At 48.7% G+C, this 21,073-nt stretch overlaps 1 protein-coding gene across 3 annotated transcripts in view; it reads left to right on the top strand.

The window, feature by feature from the left end:
* srrm2 (serine/arginine repetitive matrix 2) overlaps window positions 1-21,073 on the top strand; it is a 63,296-nt gene that overhangs the window by 9,199 nt on the left and 33,024 nt on the right. For all 3 annotated transcript variants that reach the window (XR_015080007.1, XM_086001310.1, XM_086001308.1), the window contains exons 2-4: window positions 4,549-4,815; window positions 6,318-6,419; window positions 20,799-20,966. Coding sequence is in view for 2 of the 3 variants with exons in the window: in XM_086001310.1 (XP_085857436.1) it covers window positions 4,577-4,815; window positions 6,318-6,419; window positions 20,799-20,966 (509 nt within the window). In the remaining variant the exon portion in view is untranslated. The remainder of the gene's footprint in view (window positions 1-4,548; window positions 4,816-6,317; window positions 6,420-20,798; window positions 20,967-21,073) is intronic.

Genomic DNA, 21,073 nt, shown 5'->3' with positions numbered 1-21,073 from the left:
AGTTCAATAAGCTTACACAGACAGTTGGCAAGTCTTAACGAGCGTAACTGAGACTCCAGTTACTCTCCCGCAGCGCTGCACGGTGCCGAGAGCAAGTATAGCATTCGATGGACCGAATGGCCTGTATCATTCTATGATTCTGTATGTTTGAAGGGGCAAAAATTACATGGCTATGTTCCCTTGAAGCTGCGCAGCGCCCCAGGATTCCCGCGGAGCCGGCTAGCTGGCTTTCAAATTGACAAACCTGTGCATGCGCGGAGTTTTGTATGGCTCAAAATAAAATTGCGGGGAACATGGCTATGAGGAAAGAACGGGAGTGGGATTAATTGGCTAGCTCTTTCAAAGAGCTGGCGCAGGCACGATGGGCCGAATGGACTCCTGTATCGTCTAGGTGAAGTGGGTGATAATTGGACCAGGGTGCAATTCAGTCTCCATTTAAAAGCCATATTGACCTTATTTTTATATTTCTATTGTTAAATTCCCACGTCCACGTTGATAATAGGAACTGCCTATGTCACGCTGTAATTGCTCACTCCTGCCATTGGCGGCGCTGCACCAGGAGGGTGCAATTCTACCTTGACGAGTTTACATAGCCAGTCCCATTATAAATGTGGACATGTTTGTTCAAACTGTTTAGGCCTCAGCTGGCGTATTGTGGTCAGTTCTGGGCACCACACTTTAGGAAGGATGGCAAGGCCTTGGGCGAGGGTGCAGAAGATATTCACTAGAATGGTCGCAGGGATGAAAGATTACAGTTACGTGGCGAGCCTGGGATTATTCTCCTTGGAGCAGAGAAGGTTAAGAGGAGATTTGATAGAGGTGTTCAAAATCAGGAATGGTTTTGCCAGTGTAAATATAGAGGAACTGTTTACTGGCTGAAGGGGCGGTAACCAGAGGACACAGGTTTAAGGTGATTGGCAAAAGAACCAGAGGCGATGTGAGGAAAAACATTTTTACGCAGCGAGTTGTTGTGATCTGGAATGCACTGCCTGAAAGGGCGGTGGAAGCAGATTTAATAGTAACTTTCAAAAGGGGAATTGGGTAAACACTTGGGGGCGGGGGGGTGGAATTACAGGGCTCTGGGGAAAGAGCAGGGGATTGGAATTAATTGGAGAGCTCTTTCAAAGAGATGGCACTGGCATGATGGGCCGAATGGCCTCCTCCTGTGCTGTATCATTCAATGATTCTGTGTGGAAGGAAGACACTAAATCTACCTGCAACATATGCAAGATCTTTTGTATTTATATAGTGAGAATCCTTTAATGATAAAATTTAATAATGAGGTTTAATTTTTTTTTAAACAGTTAAATTGCTGCACTTACCTTTTCTACACCAGTTTTGGAAATCAAGTTTCTTCAATATGGAATTTTAACTTTCTCCCCTTTTCCAAAACAAAAGTTGCAGTGGATGTTCAGGGTTTGTTTCAAACTTTGTAGCACAATACATTTTTGAACTATCCTTCCCTTTATGTGGCCTTGGTGAGACCACACCTAGAGTATTTTGTGCAGTTTTGGTCGCCTTATCTGAGGAAGGATGTTCTTGCCATGGAGAGAGTGCAGCCAAGATTCACCAGACTGATACCTGGGATGGCAGGAATGACGTATGAGGGGAGATTGTGTCGATTGGGCTTACATTCGCTAGAGTTTAGAAGAATGAGAGGGGATCTCATTGAAACTTATAAAATTCTAACAGGACTAGACAGACTAAATGCGGGAAGGATGTTCCCGATGGCGGGGGAGTCCAGAACCAGGGGTCACAGTCTAAGGATAAGGGGTAGGCCATTTAGGACAGAGATGAGGAGGAATTTCTTCACCCAGAGAGTGGTGAACCTGTGGAATTCTCTACCACAGAAAGCAGTAGAGGCCAATACATTAAATATATTCAAGAAGGAGTTGGATATATTTCTTAAGGCTAAAGGGATCAAGGGATATGGGGAGAAGGCAGGGACAGGGTACTGAATTTGGATGATCAGCCATGATCTCATTAAATGGCGGAACAGGCTCGAGGGGCCAAATGGCCTACTCCTGCTCCTATCTTCTATGTTTCTGTGAACGGCAATATAGTTTCAAGTCAGGATGGTGTGTTGCTTGGAGGTGGTGTTGTCCCCATGCGCCTGCTGCCCTTGTCCTTTTAGGTGTGAGGGGTTGCGGGTTTGGGAGGTGCTGCCAAAGAAGCCTTGGTGCGTTGCTGCATTGCATCTTGTAGATGGTACACACTGCAGCCATGGTACGCCGGTGGTGGAGGGAGTGAATGTTTAAGGTGGTGGATGGGGTGCCGATCAAGCGGGCTGCTTTGCCCTGGATGCTGCCCCAGGGGAGGGGGGATATGGTCTTGGGCTTTGGCAGACCAATGGTCCTAGAGTTTAACCAATGTTTCCAACAAGAGAGAGAGAGAGAGATAATCAGTTTCCTGATCGTGGAGGGGGAGTGAATGGAGCCAGAGTCAAACTCCACTGTCGGCCCCTCTTTTATAGAAGAGGTTCCCTCGTGAGCACCATGGGTAAATTCTGCCTCCACTGTCAGCCTTGGCTCTCTCGCCTCCGAGTCAGAAGGCTGTGGGTTCAAGTCCCACTCCAGAGACTTGGGCACAAAAATCTAGGCTGACCCTCCAGTGCAGTACTGAGGGAGTGCTGCACTGTTGAAGGTGCCGTCTTTTGGATGAGACGTTAAACCCTAGTCTGCCCTCTCCGGCGGATATAAAAGATCCCATGGCACTATTTCGAAGAAGAGTAGGGGGAGTTCTCCCAGGTGTCCTGAGGCCAATATTTATCTCTCAACCTGCGTTGCTAAAACAGATTATCTGCACATTATCACATTGCTGTTTGTGGGAGCTTGCTGTGTGCAAATTGGCTGCCGCGTTTCCTACATTACAACAGTGACTCCACTTCAAAAGTACTTCATTGGCTGTGAAGTGCCTTGGGACGTCCTGAGGTCGTGAAAGGCGCCACAGAAATGAAGGTTCTTTCAGTTATTATAAAAATGGATGAATTTCAAAACAATATCTATGTACTAAAAATCTTGCACAGGGAGCATAATTCTAGCCGTGACGATTGTTCGTCACACGTTTGTGCCAACATTTCCCGTTGCAAATTACTACGGCAAAATTCCCTATTCAATTTCCCTATGTCAACGGTCACACTGAAGTTGCAGGCTCTGGCCTCCAGGGGGCGCTGTGCAGCACTTTCCTAAAGTCGCTTCTGCAACTCAGTCCCCACCCTGTATAGTGGAGAAAAAAAACTTGTACTCACTGGGCAGTGCCACAGGTAATCAAGTAAATAAATTCTTTAAAACCGCCAGTCACAGATTTATTTTTTAAAAGCAATGGATTGCTTCAAATTCAGATTCTGCATAAACATTTTATTGCTTTGCTGCATAACTGACTCTCGACCAGGAGAAAATGAAAGGGGGCCACAAATGTAACTGCTCCATTGCTAAACTAAATGGGGGTGCAGTGGCCACTCTTCACAGTGTGTGGGGGGGGGGGAGCGGAGCGGAGCGGAGGAGGAAGACTTTGCTTTCCTTTATTACCCTCTCGGAAAGGTCCCTAAGGTTTTCACGTGCACTGAATAACGTTGGAAGTGTGCTGACTCTTGCTGTGTCGAGAATCCTGGCAGCCGTTTTTCACACAGCATGATCCCACAAACCGCGAACGGACTGGCTCGTTGAATGTTGGGCAGCAAGATAATCTGTTGTTGTTCTGGTCGCGGGGTTAAATATTGGCCCCAGGACACTGGGGAGAACTCCCCCTGCTCTTACTCCAATAGTGTTGTGGGATTTTACGTCCACCTGAGAGAGCAGACGGGGCCCTCGGTTTAACATCTCATCTGAAAGGCGGCACGTCTGACAGTGCAGCACTCCCTGGGAGTGTCGGACTGGATTACGGGCTGAAGTCTTTGGAGTGGGGCTTGAACCCACAACAACACCAACTTAGATTTGTATGGCGCCTTTAACATGCATAGATGCATTTAAAGGGAAGCATGAGGGAGAAAGGAATAGGTTATGCTGATAGGGCGGGAGGAGGCTCATGTGGAGCATAAACACCGGCACAGACCAGTTGGGCCGAATGGCCTGTTGCTGTGCTGTTAATTTTATGTAGTAAAACGTCCCACGGCGCTTCACAGGAGCGTTTTTAAGCAAAATTTGACTGAATCACATGAGCTATTAGGACAGATGACCAAAAGCTTGGTCAAAGAAGTAGGATTTCAGGAGGGTCTTAAAGGGGGAGCGAGAGGTAGAGAAACGGAGAGGTTCAGGCAGGGAATTCTAGAGCTTAGGGTCCAGACAGCTGAAGGCACGGCCGCCACTGGTGGAGCAGGGTGGAGGAGGTTACATTACAGAGGCATTTGAACATAAGGATGAGAATTTAAAAAGAGATTAACAACCTTCCAACTCAGTCGGGTTAGCGAGTGAGCCAAGCTGCTCCCCTTGGGGGATGTTCGACCGGGCGGTTTCTGGCGTGTGTGCTATTCGCGAGTGACCCCTGCTCCCCGTTCACTCGTGGCGAGCCGTCGTTTCTCTCCCTGACCTTTGTGTGCCTTTCACCCCGCAGCGGCGAGCGGCAGGGACCAGCGACCGCCATGTACAACGGCATCGGTCTGCCCACCCCCCGGGGGAGCGGCACCAACGGCTACGTCCAGCGCAACCTGTCCTCCGTTCGCCATAAGAAGGACCGGGTGGATTACAAGTCGGAGGAGGAGCTGAAGAAGCTGGAGTCGAGCCTGGTGAAGAAGCCTAACCAGGACATCCTGGACCACGAGCGCAAGCGCAGGGTGGAGCTCAAGTGCATCGAGCTGGAAGACATGATGGAGGAGCAGGGGTAGGTGGCACCGCGCATCGGAGTTGCCGGCCTGTGCTGAGTGAGCTGATCTCACCCGGTGTGGGACTGAGCCCCACACGCACAGCAGGAAAGGCCCAGGCTCCATCCCCGGCCTGTGATGCGTTAGCTGATTCTTGGTGTTGAATTTGAAGGGGTTGGGTCCATTGGGATTCTGTACAATGGGAGTGAATGGGAAGGGTTGGGTCCATTGGGATTCTGTACAATGGGAGTGAATGGGAAGGGTTGGGTCCATTGGGATTCTGTACAATGGGAGTGAAGGGGTTGGGTCCATTGGGATTCTGTACAATGGGAGTGAATGGGTTGGGTCCATTGGGATTCTGTACAATGGGAGTGAATGGGAAGGGTTGGGTCCATTGGGATTCTGTACAATGGGAGTGAATGGGTTGGGTCCATTGGGATTCTGTACAATGGGAGTGAATGGGAAGGGTTGGGTCCATTGGGATTCGGTACAATGGGAGTGAATGGGAAGGGTTGGGTCCATTGGGATTCTGTACAATGGGAGTGAAGGGGTTGGGTCCATTGGGATTCTGTACAATGGGAGTGAATGGGAAGGGTTGGGTCCATTGGGATTCTGTACAATGGGAGTGAAGGGGTTGAGTCCATTGGGATTCTGTACAATGGGAGTGAATGGGAAGGGTTGGGTCCATTGGGATTCTGTACAATGGGAGTGAATGGGAAGGGTTGGGTCCATTGGGATTCGGTACAATGGGAGTGAATGGGAAGGGTTGGGTCCATTGGGATTCTGTACAATGGGAGTGAAGGGGTTGGGTCCATTGGGATTCTGTACAATGGAAGTGAATGGGAAGGGGTTGGGTCCATTGGGATTCTGTACAATGGGAGTGAATGGGAAGGGGTTGTGTCCATTGGCATTCTGTACAATGGAAGTGAATGGGAAGGGGTTGGGTCCATTGGGATTCTGTACAATGGAAGTGAATGGGAAGGGGTTGGGTCCATTGGGATTCTGTACAGTGGGAGTGAATGGGAAGGGGTTTAGTCAATTGAGATTCTGTCCAATGGGGGTGAATGGGAAGGGGTTGGGTCCATTGGGATTCTGTACAATGGGAGTGAATGGAAAGGGGTTGGCTCCACTGGGATTCTATACAATGGGAATGAATGGTAAGGGTTTGGCTCCACTGGGATTCTATACAATGGGAGTGAATGGGAAGGGGTTGGGTCCATTGGGATTCTGTATAATGGAAGGGGTTGGGTCCATTGGGATTCTATACAATGGGAGTGAATGGGAAGGGTATGGGCCCATTGGGATTCTGTATAATGGAAGGGGTTGAGTCCATTGGGATTCTGTGCAATGGGTGTGAATGGGAAGGGGTTGAGTCCATTGGGATTCTGTCCAATGGGATTAAAGTGGTTTGATATTACAGCTCACTATTGGTGGATTACTGTGGTGTATCTGGTACTTTGTTAGTTAACGCCCTTTAGGATGTGGTGCTGGTGGTGATTTTCTCATTGAATTCTGGTCGCAGGTATTCAGAGGAGGAGATCCAGCAGAAGGTGGCCACCTTTAGACAGATGCTGGTGGAGAAAGATGGAAGTCAGGGAAAAGAGGACCCGAAACAGCGGACAGCGTGAGTACCTCGGGCACAGCCCAGTGTCTGCGTTACCCCTGGATCGCGCACCCATGTGTTTCTGCTACCCTCTTTTTCTCCCAACCCTTCTTTGGAAAATGTGTCTATATGGGGTAGAAGAACAGGGATCTGGGGGGTATAGATACATAAATCGTTACAAGTAGCAACGCAGGTTAGTAAGGCCATGAAAAAAGCAAACATCGCACTGGGGGGTTCATTTCCAGAGGGATAGAATTAAACAGCAGTGAAGTTAGGTTAAATTTGAATAGAACTTTGGTTCTCTTCAACTTGGAGTGTTGTGAACAGTTTTGGTCTCCATGTAATAATACCGAGGCACTGGAGAAGATGCAAAAAAGATTTACTAGCGTGATACCAGAACTGAGGGGTTATACCCATCGGGGAAGATTGAACAGGCTGAGGCTCTCTTATCTTTTTTTAAAAAAGAGGAAACTTACGGGTGACCCTCTCGAGGTTTTGAGGATGATGAAAGGGTTTGATAGGGTAGACGTAGAGAAGATATTTCCACTTGCAGACGAGACTAGAACTAGGAGCCATAACTTTAATAGTCACTAATAAACCCAATAGAGAATTCAGGAGAAACTTGTTTACCCAGAGAGTGGTGAAAATGTGGAACTCACTGCCACAGGGAGTAGTTGAGGCTAATAGTATCGATGTATTTAAGGGGGAAGCTAGTTAAACACATGAGGGAGAAAGGGATAGAAAGATATATTGATGGAGTTAGATGAAGAGGGGCGGGAGGAGGCTCGTGTGGAGCATAAACACCGGCACGGACCAATTGGGCCAAATGGCCTGTTCCTGTGCTGTAAATACTCTCGTACTCCATCCAAGCTTTCTCCTCATCTCTCCTGAATTCCCTATCTCATGCAATCACACAGAAGCTGGCATCCTCCCGCAACTCTCGGTGAAATTCTGGGCAGTGGGCTATGTGGCCGCAAGGGCCAGTTCACGCCTCCAACAACGTACCGGCCTGGACTCTATTTAGATGCGATGTGAGGAGGAGCAGCCCCCCCCCCCCCCCCCCCCCGGCCACCTGTTACTGGCCCAGTTGCAGCACCCATACCACAGGGCCGGGTTGAGAACCGCCAACTCTGTGCGGACCTGGTCGTGCGCACACTGCCGTCGCGTGGGGAGACCTCCATGCACTGATGCACGTTGGTTGCCACCACCTTGCTGGTGCAGATGTCTTCTGCCCTCGTGTGCCACCTTGTATTAAGTCACATCACGCCACCTGCCCGTAACCATCCAAAAGAAAGAAAGCAAGCAAGACTTATATTTATATAGCGCCTTTCACGACCACCGGACGTCTCAAAGCGCTTTACAGCCAATTAAGTACTTTTGGATGCAGTCACTGTTGTAATGTGGGAAACACGGCAGCCAATTTGCGCACAGTAAGCTCCCACAAACGGCAAGGTGGCTGCTGAAATCAAACTTTTGTTTGTTCCACATTTACTGTGTACTGTTTACTGTTAAAATCTAAATTTCCCAGCTTTAAGCAGGGTTAAAAAGGGATAAACAAGTCCTACAACTCAGAGCAGCTGAAGGCAGTTAACAAGGGAAACTGGAGAAACCTGGTTCTCCTGCAGCTGGGCTCAGCTCAGCAAGTCTTTGTTTCAGGGCCTATAAAAACAGGCTTTGAAGTGCGATTTTGCATAGAGTGCTGAGAGTTGGGTGAGTCAGGGAGTTAGGTGAGGCAAGGCCTCAGAGCTTCGGCGGGTGCTTCAGCGGTAGAGCGGGCCTACAAAGTGCTCCAGAGACCAGGTAAGGCTTACTTTGCTGGTGGTATTGAACTAAGTTAATTTAAATTGATTAAAGGGGTAGGTCATGCCAGGAGAGCCCAGCCCCGTGATGTGCTCCTCTTGCTCTTATGTGGGAATTCAGGGAGGCTGCCAGTGTCCCTGACCAACACGTGTGCCAGAAATGCATCCAGCTGCAGCTACTAGCAGGCCGTCTTGCGGCGCTGGAGCTGCGGGTGGATGGGTTGTGGAGCATTCACGATGCTGAGAGGGTCGCGAATTACTCGTACAGTGAGTTGGTCACGCCGCAGGGTAGGGCTGCAGAGGCAGAAGGGAAATGGGTGACCGCCAGGCGGAACAATAGAAGCAGGCAGGTAGCGCAGGAGACCCCTGTGGCCATCCCCCTTTCAACCAGGTATACCGCTTTGGATACTGTTGAGGGGGATGACTTACCAGAGGAAGGCAGCAGCAGCCAACTTCCTGGCACTGGGGGTGCTCCTGCTGCCCAGGAAGGGAGGAAAAAGAGTGGGAGAGCAATAGTGGTCGGGGATTCTATAGTAAGGGGAACAGATAGGCGTTTCTGTGGCCGTAGACGTGAATCCAGGATGGTTTGTTGCCTCCCTGGTGCCAGGGTCAAGGATGTCACTGAGCGGCTGCAGGGCATTCTGGAGGGGGAGGGCGAACAGCCAGAGGTCGTGGTCCACATTGGTACCAACGACATAGGTAAAAAGAGGGATGAGGTCCTGCAGCAAGAATTTAGGGAGCTAGGTAGAAGACTAAAGAGCAGGACCTCAAAGGTTGTAATCTCTGGATTACTCCCGGTGCCACGTGCCAGTGAGTATAGGAATAGGAAGATAGAACAGATGAATGTGTGGCTAAAGAGTTGGTGCAGGAGGGAGGGCTTTAGTTTCCTGGATCACTGGGTCTGCTTCTGGGAAAGGTGGGACTTGTACAAGTCGGACGGTTTACACCTGAACCAGAGGGGGACCAATATCCTTGCGGGGAGGTTTGCTAGCATTGTTGGGGGTTTAAACTAACTTGGCAGGGGGATGGGATACAGAGTGGAGCTATAGTAGGGGGTGAATTACAGCCAAATACGGAGGAAAAAACAAGTCAGCTGGGAAGGCAGAGCAAATATGTGAAAACAAAAAGGAATATGGCAAGGCTGGAAGGCATTTATTTTAATGCAAGGAGTCTTGCAAATAAGATGGATGAACTGAAGTTGTTGTTGAACACATGGGAGTACGATATTGTTGCTATCACGGAGACATGGTTGAGGGAGGGTCAGGACTGGCAGCTCAATATTCCGGGGTATAGAATCTTCAGGCGAGACAGAGGGGGGTGTAAAAGGGGAGGGGGTGTTGCAATATTAATTAAGGAGTCAATTACTAATATTACGGATGATATATTAGCGGGTTCCTCTAATGAGGCCATATGGGTAGAACTTAAAAACAAAAAGGGGGCAAGCACTTTGCTGGGAGTGTACTATAGGCCCCCAAACAGTCAGGGGGAGATAGAGGAACAGATATGTAGGCAAATCTCAGAGAAGTGCGAAAATAATAGGGTAATAATAGTGGGGGATTTCAACTTCCCCAATATTAATTGGGATAGTCAGAGTGTGAAAGGCTTAGAGGGTGCAGAATTCTTAAAGTGCACCCAGGAGAGCTTTTTGAGCCAGCGTGTAGAAAGTCCTACAAGAGAGGGGGCGGTACTGGACCTAATTCTAGGGAATGTAGCCGGGCAAGTGGTGGAAGTGTCAGTAGGAGAGCATTTTGGCGACAGTGACCATAATTCGGTGAGATTTAAGGTGGTCATGGAAAAAGACAAAGACGGCCCGGAAATAAGGGTTCTAAATTGGGGGAAGGCCGATTTTAATATGATAAGGCAGGATCTGGCCAAAGTGGACTGGGAGCAGCTACTTATAGGAAAATCCACATCAAAGCAGTGGGAGACTTTCAGAAGGGAAATAGAGAGAGTACAACGCCAACATGTTCCCGTAAAGGTCAAGGGTGGTACCAACAAGCAAAGGGAACCTTGGATGACAAGGGAGATACAAAAATGCATTAGGAAAAAAAGGGGGGCTTTTGGCAGTTACAAAAGACTAAAGACGGAGGAAGCCCTAGAGGAGTATAAAAAGTGCAGGGGCATACTTAAAAAAGAAATTAGGAGAGCGAGGAGGGGCCATGAAATAACACTGGCGAGCAAAATAAAGGAAATCCTAAGATGTTTTATAAGTATATTAAGGGCAAGAGGATAACCAGGGAAAGGGTAGGGCCCATTAGGGACCAAAGTGCCAATCTGTGTGTAGAGTCAGATGATGTAGGCGGGGTTTTAAATGAATTTTTTGCATCTGTGTTCACTATGGAGGAAGACGATGTAGACATAGAAATTGGGCAAGGGGACTGTGATATACTTGAACATATTAGCATCGAGAGGGAGGAGGTACTAGCGGTTTTAGCAGGCCAAAAAGTGGATAAATCTCCAGGCCCGGACGAGATGTATCCCAGGCTGCTGTGTGAGGCAAAGGAGGAGATTGCAGGGGCTCTGACACAAATTTTCAGAACCTCTCTGGCCACAGGGGATGTACCAGAAGACTGGAGAACAGCTAACGTAGTACAATTATTCAAGAAGGGTAGCAGGGATAAACCAGGGAATTACAGGCCAGTGAGCCTAACATCTGTGGTAGGGAAATTATTGGAAAAAATTCTGAGGGACAAAATTAGTCTCCACTTGGAGAGGCAAGGATTAATCGGGGATAGTCAGCATGGCTTTGTCAAGGGTAAATCATGTCTGACCAATCTGATTGAATTTTTCGAGGGGATGACAAGGTGTGTGGATGAGGGAAATGCTGTGGATGTGGTACACATGGACTTCAGTAAGGCTTTTGACAAAGTCCCGCATAGGAGACTGGTCAAGAAGGTAAGAGCCCATGGGATCCAGGGTGCCTTGGCACGTTGGATCCTAAACTGGCTGAGTGGCAGGAGGCAGAGGGTGATGGTCGAAGGTTGCTTTTGTGACTGGAAGCCTGTGTCCAGTGGGGTACCTCAGGGATCGGTGCTGGGCCCCTTGCTGTTTGTGATCTACATAAATGATTTGGATGAGAATGTAAAAGGTATGATCAGTAAGTTCGCAGATGACACGAAAATTGGTGGGGTGGTAAATTGCGAGGAGGAAAGCCTCAGGCTACAGGACGATATAAACGGGTTGGTCAGATGGGCAGAAAAGTGGCAAATGGAATTTAACCCTGAAAAGTGCGAGGTGAAGCATTTTGGACGGACAAATAAGGCAAGGGAATACACAATGAGTGGTAGGGCCCTAGGAAGCACAGAGGGTCAGAGGGACCTTGGTGTACATGTACATAGATCCCTGAAGGCAGTGGAACAGGTAGATAAGGTGGTTAAAAAGGCATATGGGATACTTGCCTTCATTAGCCGAGGCATAGAATATAAGAGCAGGGAGGTTATGATGGAGCTGTACAAAATGCTGGTAAGGCCACAGCTGGAGTACTGTGTGCAGTTCTGGTCGCCTCACTATAGGAATGATGTGATTGCTTTGGAGAGAGTGCAGAGGAGATTCACCAGGATGTTACCTGGGATGGAGCGCCTCAGCTATGAAGAGAGACTAAACAGGCTGGGGTTGTTTTCCTTGGAGCAAAAAAGGCTGAGGGGGGACCTGATTGAGATGTACAAAATGATGAGGGGCATAGATAGGGTAGATAAAGAGGAACTTTTCCCCTTAGTAGGGGGGTCAATAACAAGGGGGCATAGATTCAAGGTAAGGGGCAGGAGGTTTAGAGGGGATTTGAGGAGGAACTTTTTCACCCAGAAGGTGGTTGGAGTCTGGAACTCACTGCCTGAAAGGGTGGTAGAGGCAGGAACCCTCACAACATTCAAGAAGCATTTGGATGAGCACTTGAAATGCCATTGCATACAAGGCTATGGACCAAATGCTGGAAAATGGGATTAGATTGGACAGGGCTTGATGGACGGCGCAGACACGATGGACCGAAGGGCCTCTTTCTGTGCTGTATAACTCTATGACTCTAATGACCAGATAATGTGTTTGTGATGTTGATTGAGGGATAAATATTGTCCAGGACACCAGGGAGAACTCCCCTGCTCTTTTTCGAAATAGTGCCATGGAATCTTTTATGTCCACTTGAGAGCGCAGATAGGGCCTTGGTTTAACGTCTCATCCGAAAGGCGGCACCCTCCGACAGTGCAGCACTCCCGCAGCACTGCACTGGAGTGTCGGCCTAGCTTTGTGCTCAAGTCCCTGGAAAGACTACCAAGATCACCTATTTCCACCTCCATGCCACCGCCCACCTCGGCTCATCCGCTGCTGAAACCCTCCTTTGTTACCTCTAGACTTGACTATTCCAACACTCTCCTGGCCGGCCTCCCACATTCCACCCTCCGTAAACTTGAACTCAACTAAAACTCTGCTGCCCGTATCGTAACTCGCACCAAGTCCTGTTCACCCACCACCAGTGGCCACACAGTAATGGGCAAGGTTCTGTGCAGGCTGCTCGCCATTCTCCATTGCATGCGCGGAAATTTAAAAGGATCATGCACTAAAAGAAACGGGCCGTGCAGAACACAGCATGCGGTCCGGAAGCGCCTCGATTTTAAAATTCTCATCCTTGTTTCAGATCCCCCCCGTGGCGTGGCCTCGCCCCCTCCCTATCTCCAACCTCCTCTGGCCCGACAACCCCACGAGATCACTGCGCTCCTCCAATTCTGGCCTCTTGTGCTTCCTCGATTTTAATCGCTCCACCATTGGTGGCCGTGCTTTCAGCTGCCTTGGCCCTAAGCTCTGGAATTCCCTCCCTAAACCTCTCCACCTCTCCCTCCTCTAAGACGCGCCTAAAAACCTACCCCCACCTGTGCCTCGGAGGGTTGTAGGGCATGACGAGATTAGAGATAGGGAGTTGGGTATTGTGGTGACTCGTAGTGATGGGATCGTTTAGTTCCAGGCTGTCTCACCGTCCCTAAACACCACTTGTATCCATTGACTGCCCGTTTCTTCGTACCTGCTCACAGCTGTGCTCTTGAGCTGAAGCCTCGTTGGGCACGTTTTAGGGATCTGTATTGAGTTCCCCGACTCCTGACACAGCGTCCAATTGAAGGGATGGGTTTGGTGTTTTTGAACTGCAGTTTACAGAACTCCCGCTGGACCTGGTCATAGAAACGTAGAAACATAGAAGATAGGAGCAGGAGTAGGCCATTCGGCCCCTCGAGCCTGCTCCGCCATTCAATGAGATCATGGCTGATCATCCAAATTCAGTACCCTGTCCCTGCCTTCTCCCCATATCCCTTGATCCCTTTAGCCTTAAGAAATATATCTAACTCCTTCTTGAATATATTTAATGAATTGGCCTCAACTGCCTTCTGTGGTAGAGAATTCCACAGGTTCACCACTCTCTGGGTGAAGAAATTCCTCCTCATCTCTGTCCTAAATGGCTTACCCCTTATCCTTGGACTGTGACCCCTGGTTCTGGACTCCCCGACCATCGGGAACATTCTTCCTGCATTTAGTCTGTCCAGTCCTGTTAGAATTGTATAAGTTTCAATGCAATCCCCTCTCATTCTTCTAAACTCCAGCGAGTATAAGCCCAATCGACCCAATCTCTCCTCATACGTCATTCCTGCCATCCCAGGTATCAGTCTGGTGAATCTTCGCTGCACTCCCTCCATGGCAAAAACATCCTTCCTCAGATAAGGCGACCAAAACTGCACACAATACTCAAGGTGTGGTCTCACCAAGGCCCTGTACAACTGCAGCAAGACATCCTTGTTCCTGTACTCAAACCCTCTCGCTACGAAGACCAACATACCATTTGCCTTCTTAACCGCCTGCTGCACCTGATGCTTACCTTCAGCGACTGGTGCACAAGGACACTCGGGTCTCGTTGCACTTCCCCTTTTCCCAATCTATTGCCGTTCAGATAATCTGCCTTCCTGTTTTTGCCACCAAAATGGATAACCTTGCATTTATCCACATTATACTGCATCTGCCCAATCACCCAACCTGTCCAAATCATACTGGAGTTTCTCGGCAGTCTCGGGAGTCTTCTCCCGAAACCCGCTGGAGTGTCTCGAGGGTGCACTGATGCGCAAATCCTCCAATCACTGAGTCAGAAGGTTGTGAGTTCAAGACCCACTCCAGGGACTTGAGCACAAAAAATCTAGGCTGACACTCCAGTGCAGCACTGATGGAGTACTGCAATGTCAGGGGTGAGACGTAAAACTGAGGCTCGCCCCGTCTGCCCCCTCGGGTAGATGTAAAAGATCCTGTGGCACTATTTTGAAGAGGAGACTGGTCAAGAAGGTAAGAGCCCATGGGATCCAGGGTGCCTTGGCACATTGGATACAAAACTGGCTTAGTGGCAGAAGGCAGAGGGTGATGGTCGAAGGTTGTTTTTGTGACTGGAAGCCTGTGGCCAGTGGGGTACCGCAGGGATCGGTGCTGGGTCCCTTGCTGTTTGTGGTCTACATTAATGACTTGGATATGAATGTAAAAGGTATGATCAGTAAGTTCGAGGATGATACAAAAATTGGTAGGGTGGTAAATAGCGAGGAGGGTAGCCTCAGTCTGCAGGACGATATAGATGGGTTGGTCAGATGGGCGGAACAGTGGCAAATGGAATTTAACCCGGAAAAGTGCGAGGTGATGCACTTTGGGGGGACTAACAAGGCAAAGGAATACACAATGAATGGAAAGACCCTAGGCAAGACGGAGGGTCAGAGGGATCTGGGTGTGCAAGTACACAGATCCCTGAAGGCGGCGGAACAGGTGGATAAGGTGGTAAAAAAGGCATATGGGATACTTGCCTTCATTAGCCGAGGCATTGAATATAAGAGCAAGGAGGTTATGATGGAGCTGTATAAAACACTGGTTAGGCCACAGCTGGAATACTGTGTGCAGTTCTGGTCGCCACACTACAGGAAGGATGTGATCGCGTTAGAGAGGGTGCAGAGGAGGTTCACCAGGATGTTACCAGGGCTGGAGCGCTTCAGCTATGAAGAGAGACTGGGCAGATTGGGTTTGTTTTCCTTGGAGCAGAGGAGGCTGAGGGGGGACATGATTGAGGTGTACAAAATTATGAGGGGCATAGATAGGATGGATGCTGAGGAGCTTTTTCCCTTAGTAGAGGGGTCAATAACTAGGGGGCATAGCTTCAAGGTAAAGGGCGGGAGGTTTAGAGGGGATTTGAGAAAGAACTTTTTCACCCAGAGGGTGGTTGGAGTCTGGAACTCACTGCCTGAAAGGGTTGTGGAGGCAGAAACCCTCACAACATTTAAGAAGCATTTGGATGAGCACTTGAAATGCCATAGCATACAAGGCTACGGGCCAAATGCTGGAATATGGGATTAGATTAGACAGGGCTTGATGGCCGGCACGGACACGATGGGCCGAAGGGCCTCTATCCGTGCTGTATTACTCTATGACTCTGACTAGGAGCAGGGGTGCTATCCCCCGGTGTCCTGGAGCCAATATTTATCCCTCAATCAACATCACTAAAACGGATTACCTGGCCATTTATCACATTGCTGTTTGTGGGAGCTTGCTGTGTGCGAATTGGCTGCTGCGTTTCCTACATTACAACAGTGACTACACTCCAAAAAATACTAACTCTGTAAAGCGCTTTGGGATGTCCGGTGGTCGTGAAAGATGCTATAGAAATGCAAGTCTTTTTCTTACAGCACAGAAGGAGGCCATTCGTGACTGTGCCATCTCTTTAAAGAGCTATCCAGTTTATCCCACCCCCTCTGCCATTTCCCCATAACCCTGAAAATCTAGAAAAGAGAAGGTTGAGGGGTGATAGAGGCATTTAAAATGATGAAGGGGTTCGATAGGGTAGACGTAGAGAAGATGTTTCCACTTGTGGGGGGAGACCAAAATCAGGGGCCATCAATATAAGATCATCACTAATAAGTCCAATAGAGAATTCAGGAGAAACTTCTTTACCCAGAGAGTGGTGAGAATGTGGAACTCGCTCCCACATTGAGGCGAATGGCATGGATGCATTTAAGGGGAAGCTAGTTAAGCACATGAGGGAGAAAGGAATAGAGGGATATGTTGATGGGGTGAGATGAAAGGGGCCGCGCTTTCTTGATATAATTCCCAGCTGACCCTCGCCCGCCACACCATTAAACACGTCCCATTAAAAAAGTTGTTCTGTCACGCTTCAGTTCCCGTACATTTTTAGAATGCGAGTCCACCTGCCCGGAAGCAGATTCATAGTCATAACAGCACAGAAGGAGCCCATGGAGTCCGCACCGGCTCTCTGTAGAGCATTCCAGTCAGTCCCATTCCCCCGCTCTATCCCCGTATTCCTACAAGTTTATTTCCCTCAAGTGCCTATCCAGCCTCCCCTTAAAAACATTGAGTGTTTCAGCTTCCACCACTTCCGTCGGCAGCGAGTTCCAGGTCCTCACCACTCACTACGTAAAAATGTTTTACCTAGCATCCCCCCCTGTATCTCTTGCCCAAAACCTTAAATCTGTGTCCCCTAGTCCTTGTACCGTCAACTAGTGGGAACAGCCTTTCCCTGTCTAGCCTATCCAAACCCATCATAATCTTGTACACCTCTGTCAAATCACCCCTCAACCTCCTTTGCTCTAATGAAAACAAATCCAGCTTCTCCAACCTGTCCTTGTAGCTAAGATCCCCCATCCCAGAACTATTCTGGTAAATCTCCTCTGCACCCTCTCAAGGGCCTTCACATCCTTCCTAAAGTGTGGTGACCAGAACTGGATGCAATACTCCAGTTGTGGCCTAACCAGCGCTTTATAAAGGTTCAGCATAACTTCTCTACTTTTGTACTCAATACCTCTATGAAGTCCAAGATCCCATATGCTTTGCTAACCACTCTCTCAACATGTGCCGCCACCTTCAGGGACTTATGCACATTAACTCCCAGGTCCCTCTGTCCCTGCACACTCTTTAAAACTGTGCCATTAAGTGTGTATCGCCTCTCCCTGTTCCTTCTGCCAAAATGCTTCACCTCACACTTCTCTATTAAATTCCACCTGACACTTGTCTGCCCATTCTGCTAGCCTTTCTATGTCCTGTTGCAGTCGATTGGCATCCTCCTCACTGTTTGCCACACCCACACTCACATAGTGAATTCAATAGCAATGTTCAATTAAAATTGAAGAGGAAAACTTTGCGGGGCTACGGGGAAAGAGCAGAGGGCTGTGGGAGTAATTGGATAGCTCTTGCAAAGAACAGGCACGATGGGCCGAATGACCTTCCCCTGGCGTTGCCGATGGCGATTCTAGACCAACTGTAGTCTTCAGGTGAACGGGGGGTTAAAGGTCGGGGGGTGGGGTTAATTGAAGCCGGGCTTGCCGACTTAATTGGTCCCCATTTTAAAGTCTATGTATTTTGTCCTTATTTTAATGTAATTTGGAGGTCACTTCGTCAGTGGCCGCGTGGCCTAATGAACATAGTGTCTGGCTTAGATGTTAATTGTGTCATCAGAAGGTTGCAATTTCGAGGACTACCGATAAAGAGCAAGAGGATAACTAAAGAAAGAGTAGGGCCTATTAGTTCCCACCTGTGTGTGGAGGCGGGTATGGTTCTTAATGAATACCTTGCGTCTGTTTTCGCAAAAGAGAGGGACGATGCAGACATTGTAGTTGAGGAGGAATGTGAAATATTAGATGAGATTACCGCCTTTGAAAGCAGAGAAATCCCCAGGCCTGGATGAAATGTATCCCAGGCTGTTAAGCAAGGGAGGAAATAGCGGAGGCTCTGACCATCATTTTCCAATCCTCTCTGGCCACAGGTGTGGTACTGGAGGACTGCTAACGTTGTGCCATTGTTTAAAAAGGTAGAAAGGGATAGTCCGAGTAATTACAGGCCAGTCAGCCTAACCTCTGTGGTGGGCAGATTGTTGGAAAAAATTCTGAGGGACAGGATAAATCTTCATTTAGAAAGGCACGGATTAATCGAGGACAGTCAGCATGGATTTGTTACGGGAAGGTCGTGTCTGACTAACTTGATTGAATTTTTTGAGGAGGTAACAAGGGGGCTTGATGAGGGTAGTGCGTTTGATGTAGTCTATATGGAATTTAGCAAGGCTTTTGATAGGGCCCCACATGGCAGATTGGTCAGAAAAGTAAAAGCCCCTGGGATCCAAGGGAAAGTGGCAAGTTGGATCCAAAATTGGCTCAGTGGCGGAAACAAAGGATTATGGTCGAAGGGTGTTTTTGTGACTGGAAGGCTGTTTCTAGTGGGGTTCTGCAGGGCTCAGTACTGGGTCCGTTACCTTTTGTGGTATACATCAATGACTTAGTCTTCAATGTAGGGGGCATGATTAAGAAGTTTGCAGATGATACAAAACTTGTCCGTGTGGTTGATAGTGAAGAAGAAAGCTGTAGACTGCAGGAAGATATCAATGGACTGGTCAGGTGGACAGAACAGTGGCAAATGGAATTCAATATGGAGAAGTGTGAAGTAATACATTTGGGGAGGGCTGACAAGGCGAGGGAATACACAATAAATGATGGGACACTGACGTGCAGAAGATCAGAGGGACCTTGGAGTGCATGTCCGCAGATCCCTGAAGGTAGCAGGACAGGTAGGTAAGGTCGTTAATGAGGCACACGGGTTTCCTTTATTAGCTGAGGCATTGAATATAAGAGCAGGGAGGTTATGCTTGAACTGTATAAAACACTAGTTAGGCCACAGCTAGAGTACTGTGTGCAGTTCTGGTCACATTACAGGAAAGATGTGATTGTACTAGAGGGTGTAGAGCTGATTTACGAGGATGTTGCTGGGACTGGAGAATTTTAGCTACGAGGAAAGACTGGATAGGCTGGGGCTGTTTTCTTTGGAACAGAGGAGGCTGAGGGGAGACTTGATTGAGGTGTATAAAATAATGAGGGACATAGACAGAATGGATAGGAAGGACCTATTTCCAAAAGCAGAGGGGTCAATAACCAGGGGACATAAATTTAAAGTAATTGGTCGAAGGATTAGAGGGGATTTGAGAACTTTCTTCACCCAGAGGGTGGTGGGGGTCTGGACCTCACTGCCTGAAAGGGTGGTAGAGGCAGAAACCCTCGCCACATTTTTAAAAAGTACTTCGATGTGCGCTTGAAGTGCTGCAACCTACAGGGCTACGGACCAAGAGCTGGAAAGTGGGATTAGGCTGGATCGCTCTTTTTCGGCCGGCACAGACACGATGGGCCGAATGGCCGCCTCCTGTGCTGTAAATCTCTATGATTCTATTTACAGTTAAATAGCAAAAGTTAACGGTAGTTTGGGAAGCGGAGAACGTGAGTTGGTTGAAGCGAGGGAATTTCCCTGCAGTGCAGGCCAAGAAGGACTGAAGTTGAGGCGCTATAGCACCACCACTGCTGGGAGGGTGTAATTGCAGCGTGACGTGTTTACATAGGCATTTCCCATTCTAAATATGGACGCAGGAAGTTATAGTGGCGAAAGTTGAGAGGAATTGCATGCAGGTGTCATTTTTAGTACAGATACGTGTATATATAATTATATAGATATAGATATATGAAAAAAATTCAATGCTTGCTTTTAATGGCAAGCGCAGGTTGTGGATGGAGTTGGGGCCACGTATCTTAGGAGGACTTAAACCTACCCACACTGGTAATTGTGTGTGATGTGTCAGAACAGGAGGAGGCCATTCAGCCCCTCGAGCCTGTGCCACCATTCATGTACCTCAACGCCATGTTATCTACCTTTGCTCCATTTCCCTTGCTACCCTTACCCAACAGAAATCTCTCGCATATCAGTGTTGAAAGCACCGTTGCATATATAGCCTTTTGGGGAGAGTTCCAGGTTTCTTTGTGTGAAGAAGTGCTTCTTGATTTCACCCCTGAATGGCCTGGCTCTAATTTTAAAATTGTGTCCACTTGAACTAGTTTCTCCGTATCTACCCGATAGAATCCCTTCATCCTTTTAAATCTCTCGATAGCATAGTGGTAACGTTACTAGACTAGGAACCCAGAGGCCTGGACTAATGATCTGGAGACATGAGTTCAAATCCTACCACGGCAGCTCGGGAATTTAAATTCAATTAATTAAATAACACTGGAATAAAAAGCTAGTGTCAGTAATGGTGACCATGAAACTACCGGATTGTCGTAAAAACCCATCTGGTTCACCAATGTCCTTTAGGGAAGGAAATCTACCGTCCTTACCCGGTCTGGCCGATATGTGACTCCAGACCCATAGCAATGTGGTTGACTCTTAACTGCCCTCTGAAATGGCCTAGGAAGCCACTCAGTTGTCAAGAAGGTGGCTCACGTGAAGGATTAAAAAAAAAACCTCAGCCTTGTTACATCAAAGCGTATGGAACGAGGGGAAGGGTGGGGGGGGGGGGTCCGTGAAAACAGGAATTGCATGCGGTTGCGAATGTTCCCTCTTTTTTCGGTGTGCGGGCCTTTTAATGGGCTGCACGGCCCATTCAAATATTCACGCATGTGCGGTTTTTCTCGTATAAAAGCGGTCTGCGCGGTCACGCAGCTTAACGGGAACCTCGGCGGTCACGTGACTACTAATATGCTGCGTGTGCATTGATGGATGTAGAAGGCCATTGACTGCCGCCCCTCCCTGGTGTGGCTAACGCTCCGTCCTTCCTCCTCAGTGTCAGCGAGACTCACCAGCTGGCCGAAGCAACGAGAAGAAGAACCAGCGGCTGCGAGCCGCGTTCGGCATCAAAGACGACTACGTGGACGGGAGCTCCTTCGACCCGAAGCGGCGCGCGCAAGAGGCGGGCCGGTGAACCCGAGCAGCAGCAGCAGAAGCAGTACGGGTAGGTCGTGCCAGCGACCCAGAGAACAGTGTGAGGGGCGGGTGGTGCAATGATGCACAGCACGAGGTTGGGATGGAGCCTGTCTGTCTGTCTTGGGATGTGTGTGT

The sequence above is a fragment of the Somniosus microcephalus genome, chromosome 11, assembly GCF_052327205.1.
Source record: "Somniosus microcephalus isolate GS21.2 chromosome 11, FLI_Smic_1.0, whole genome shotgun sequence".
Taxonomy (NCBI): Eukaryota; Metazoa; Chordata; class Chondrichthyes; order Squaliformes; family Somniosidae; genus Somniosus; species Somniosus microcephalus.
This window is presented reverse-complemented; position numbering and strand designations above follow the sequence as displayed.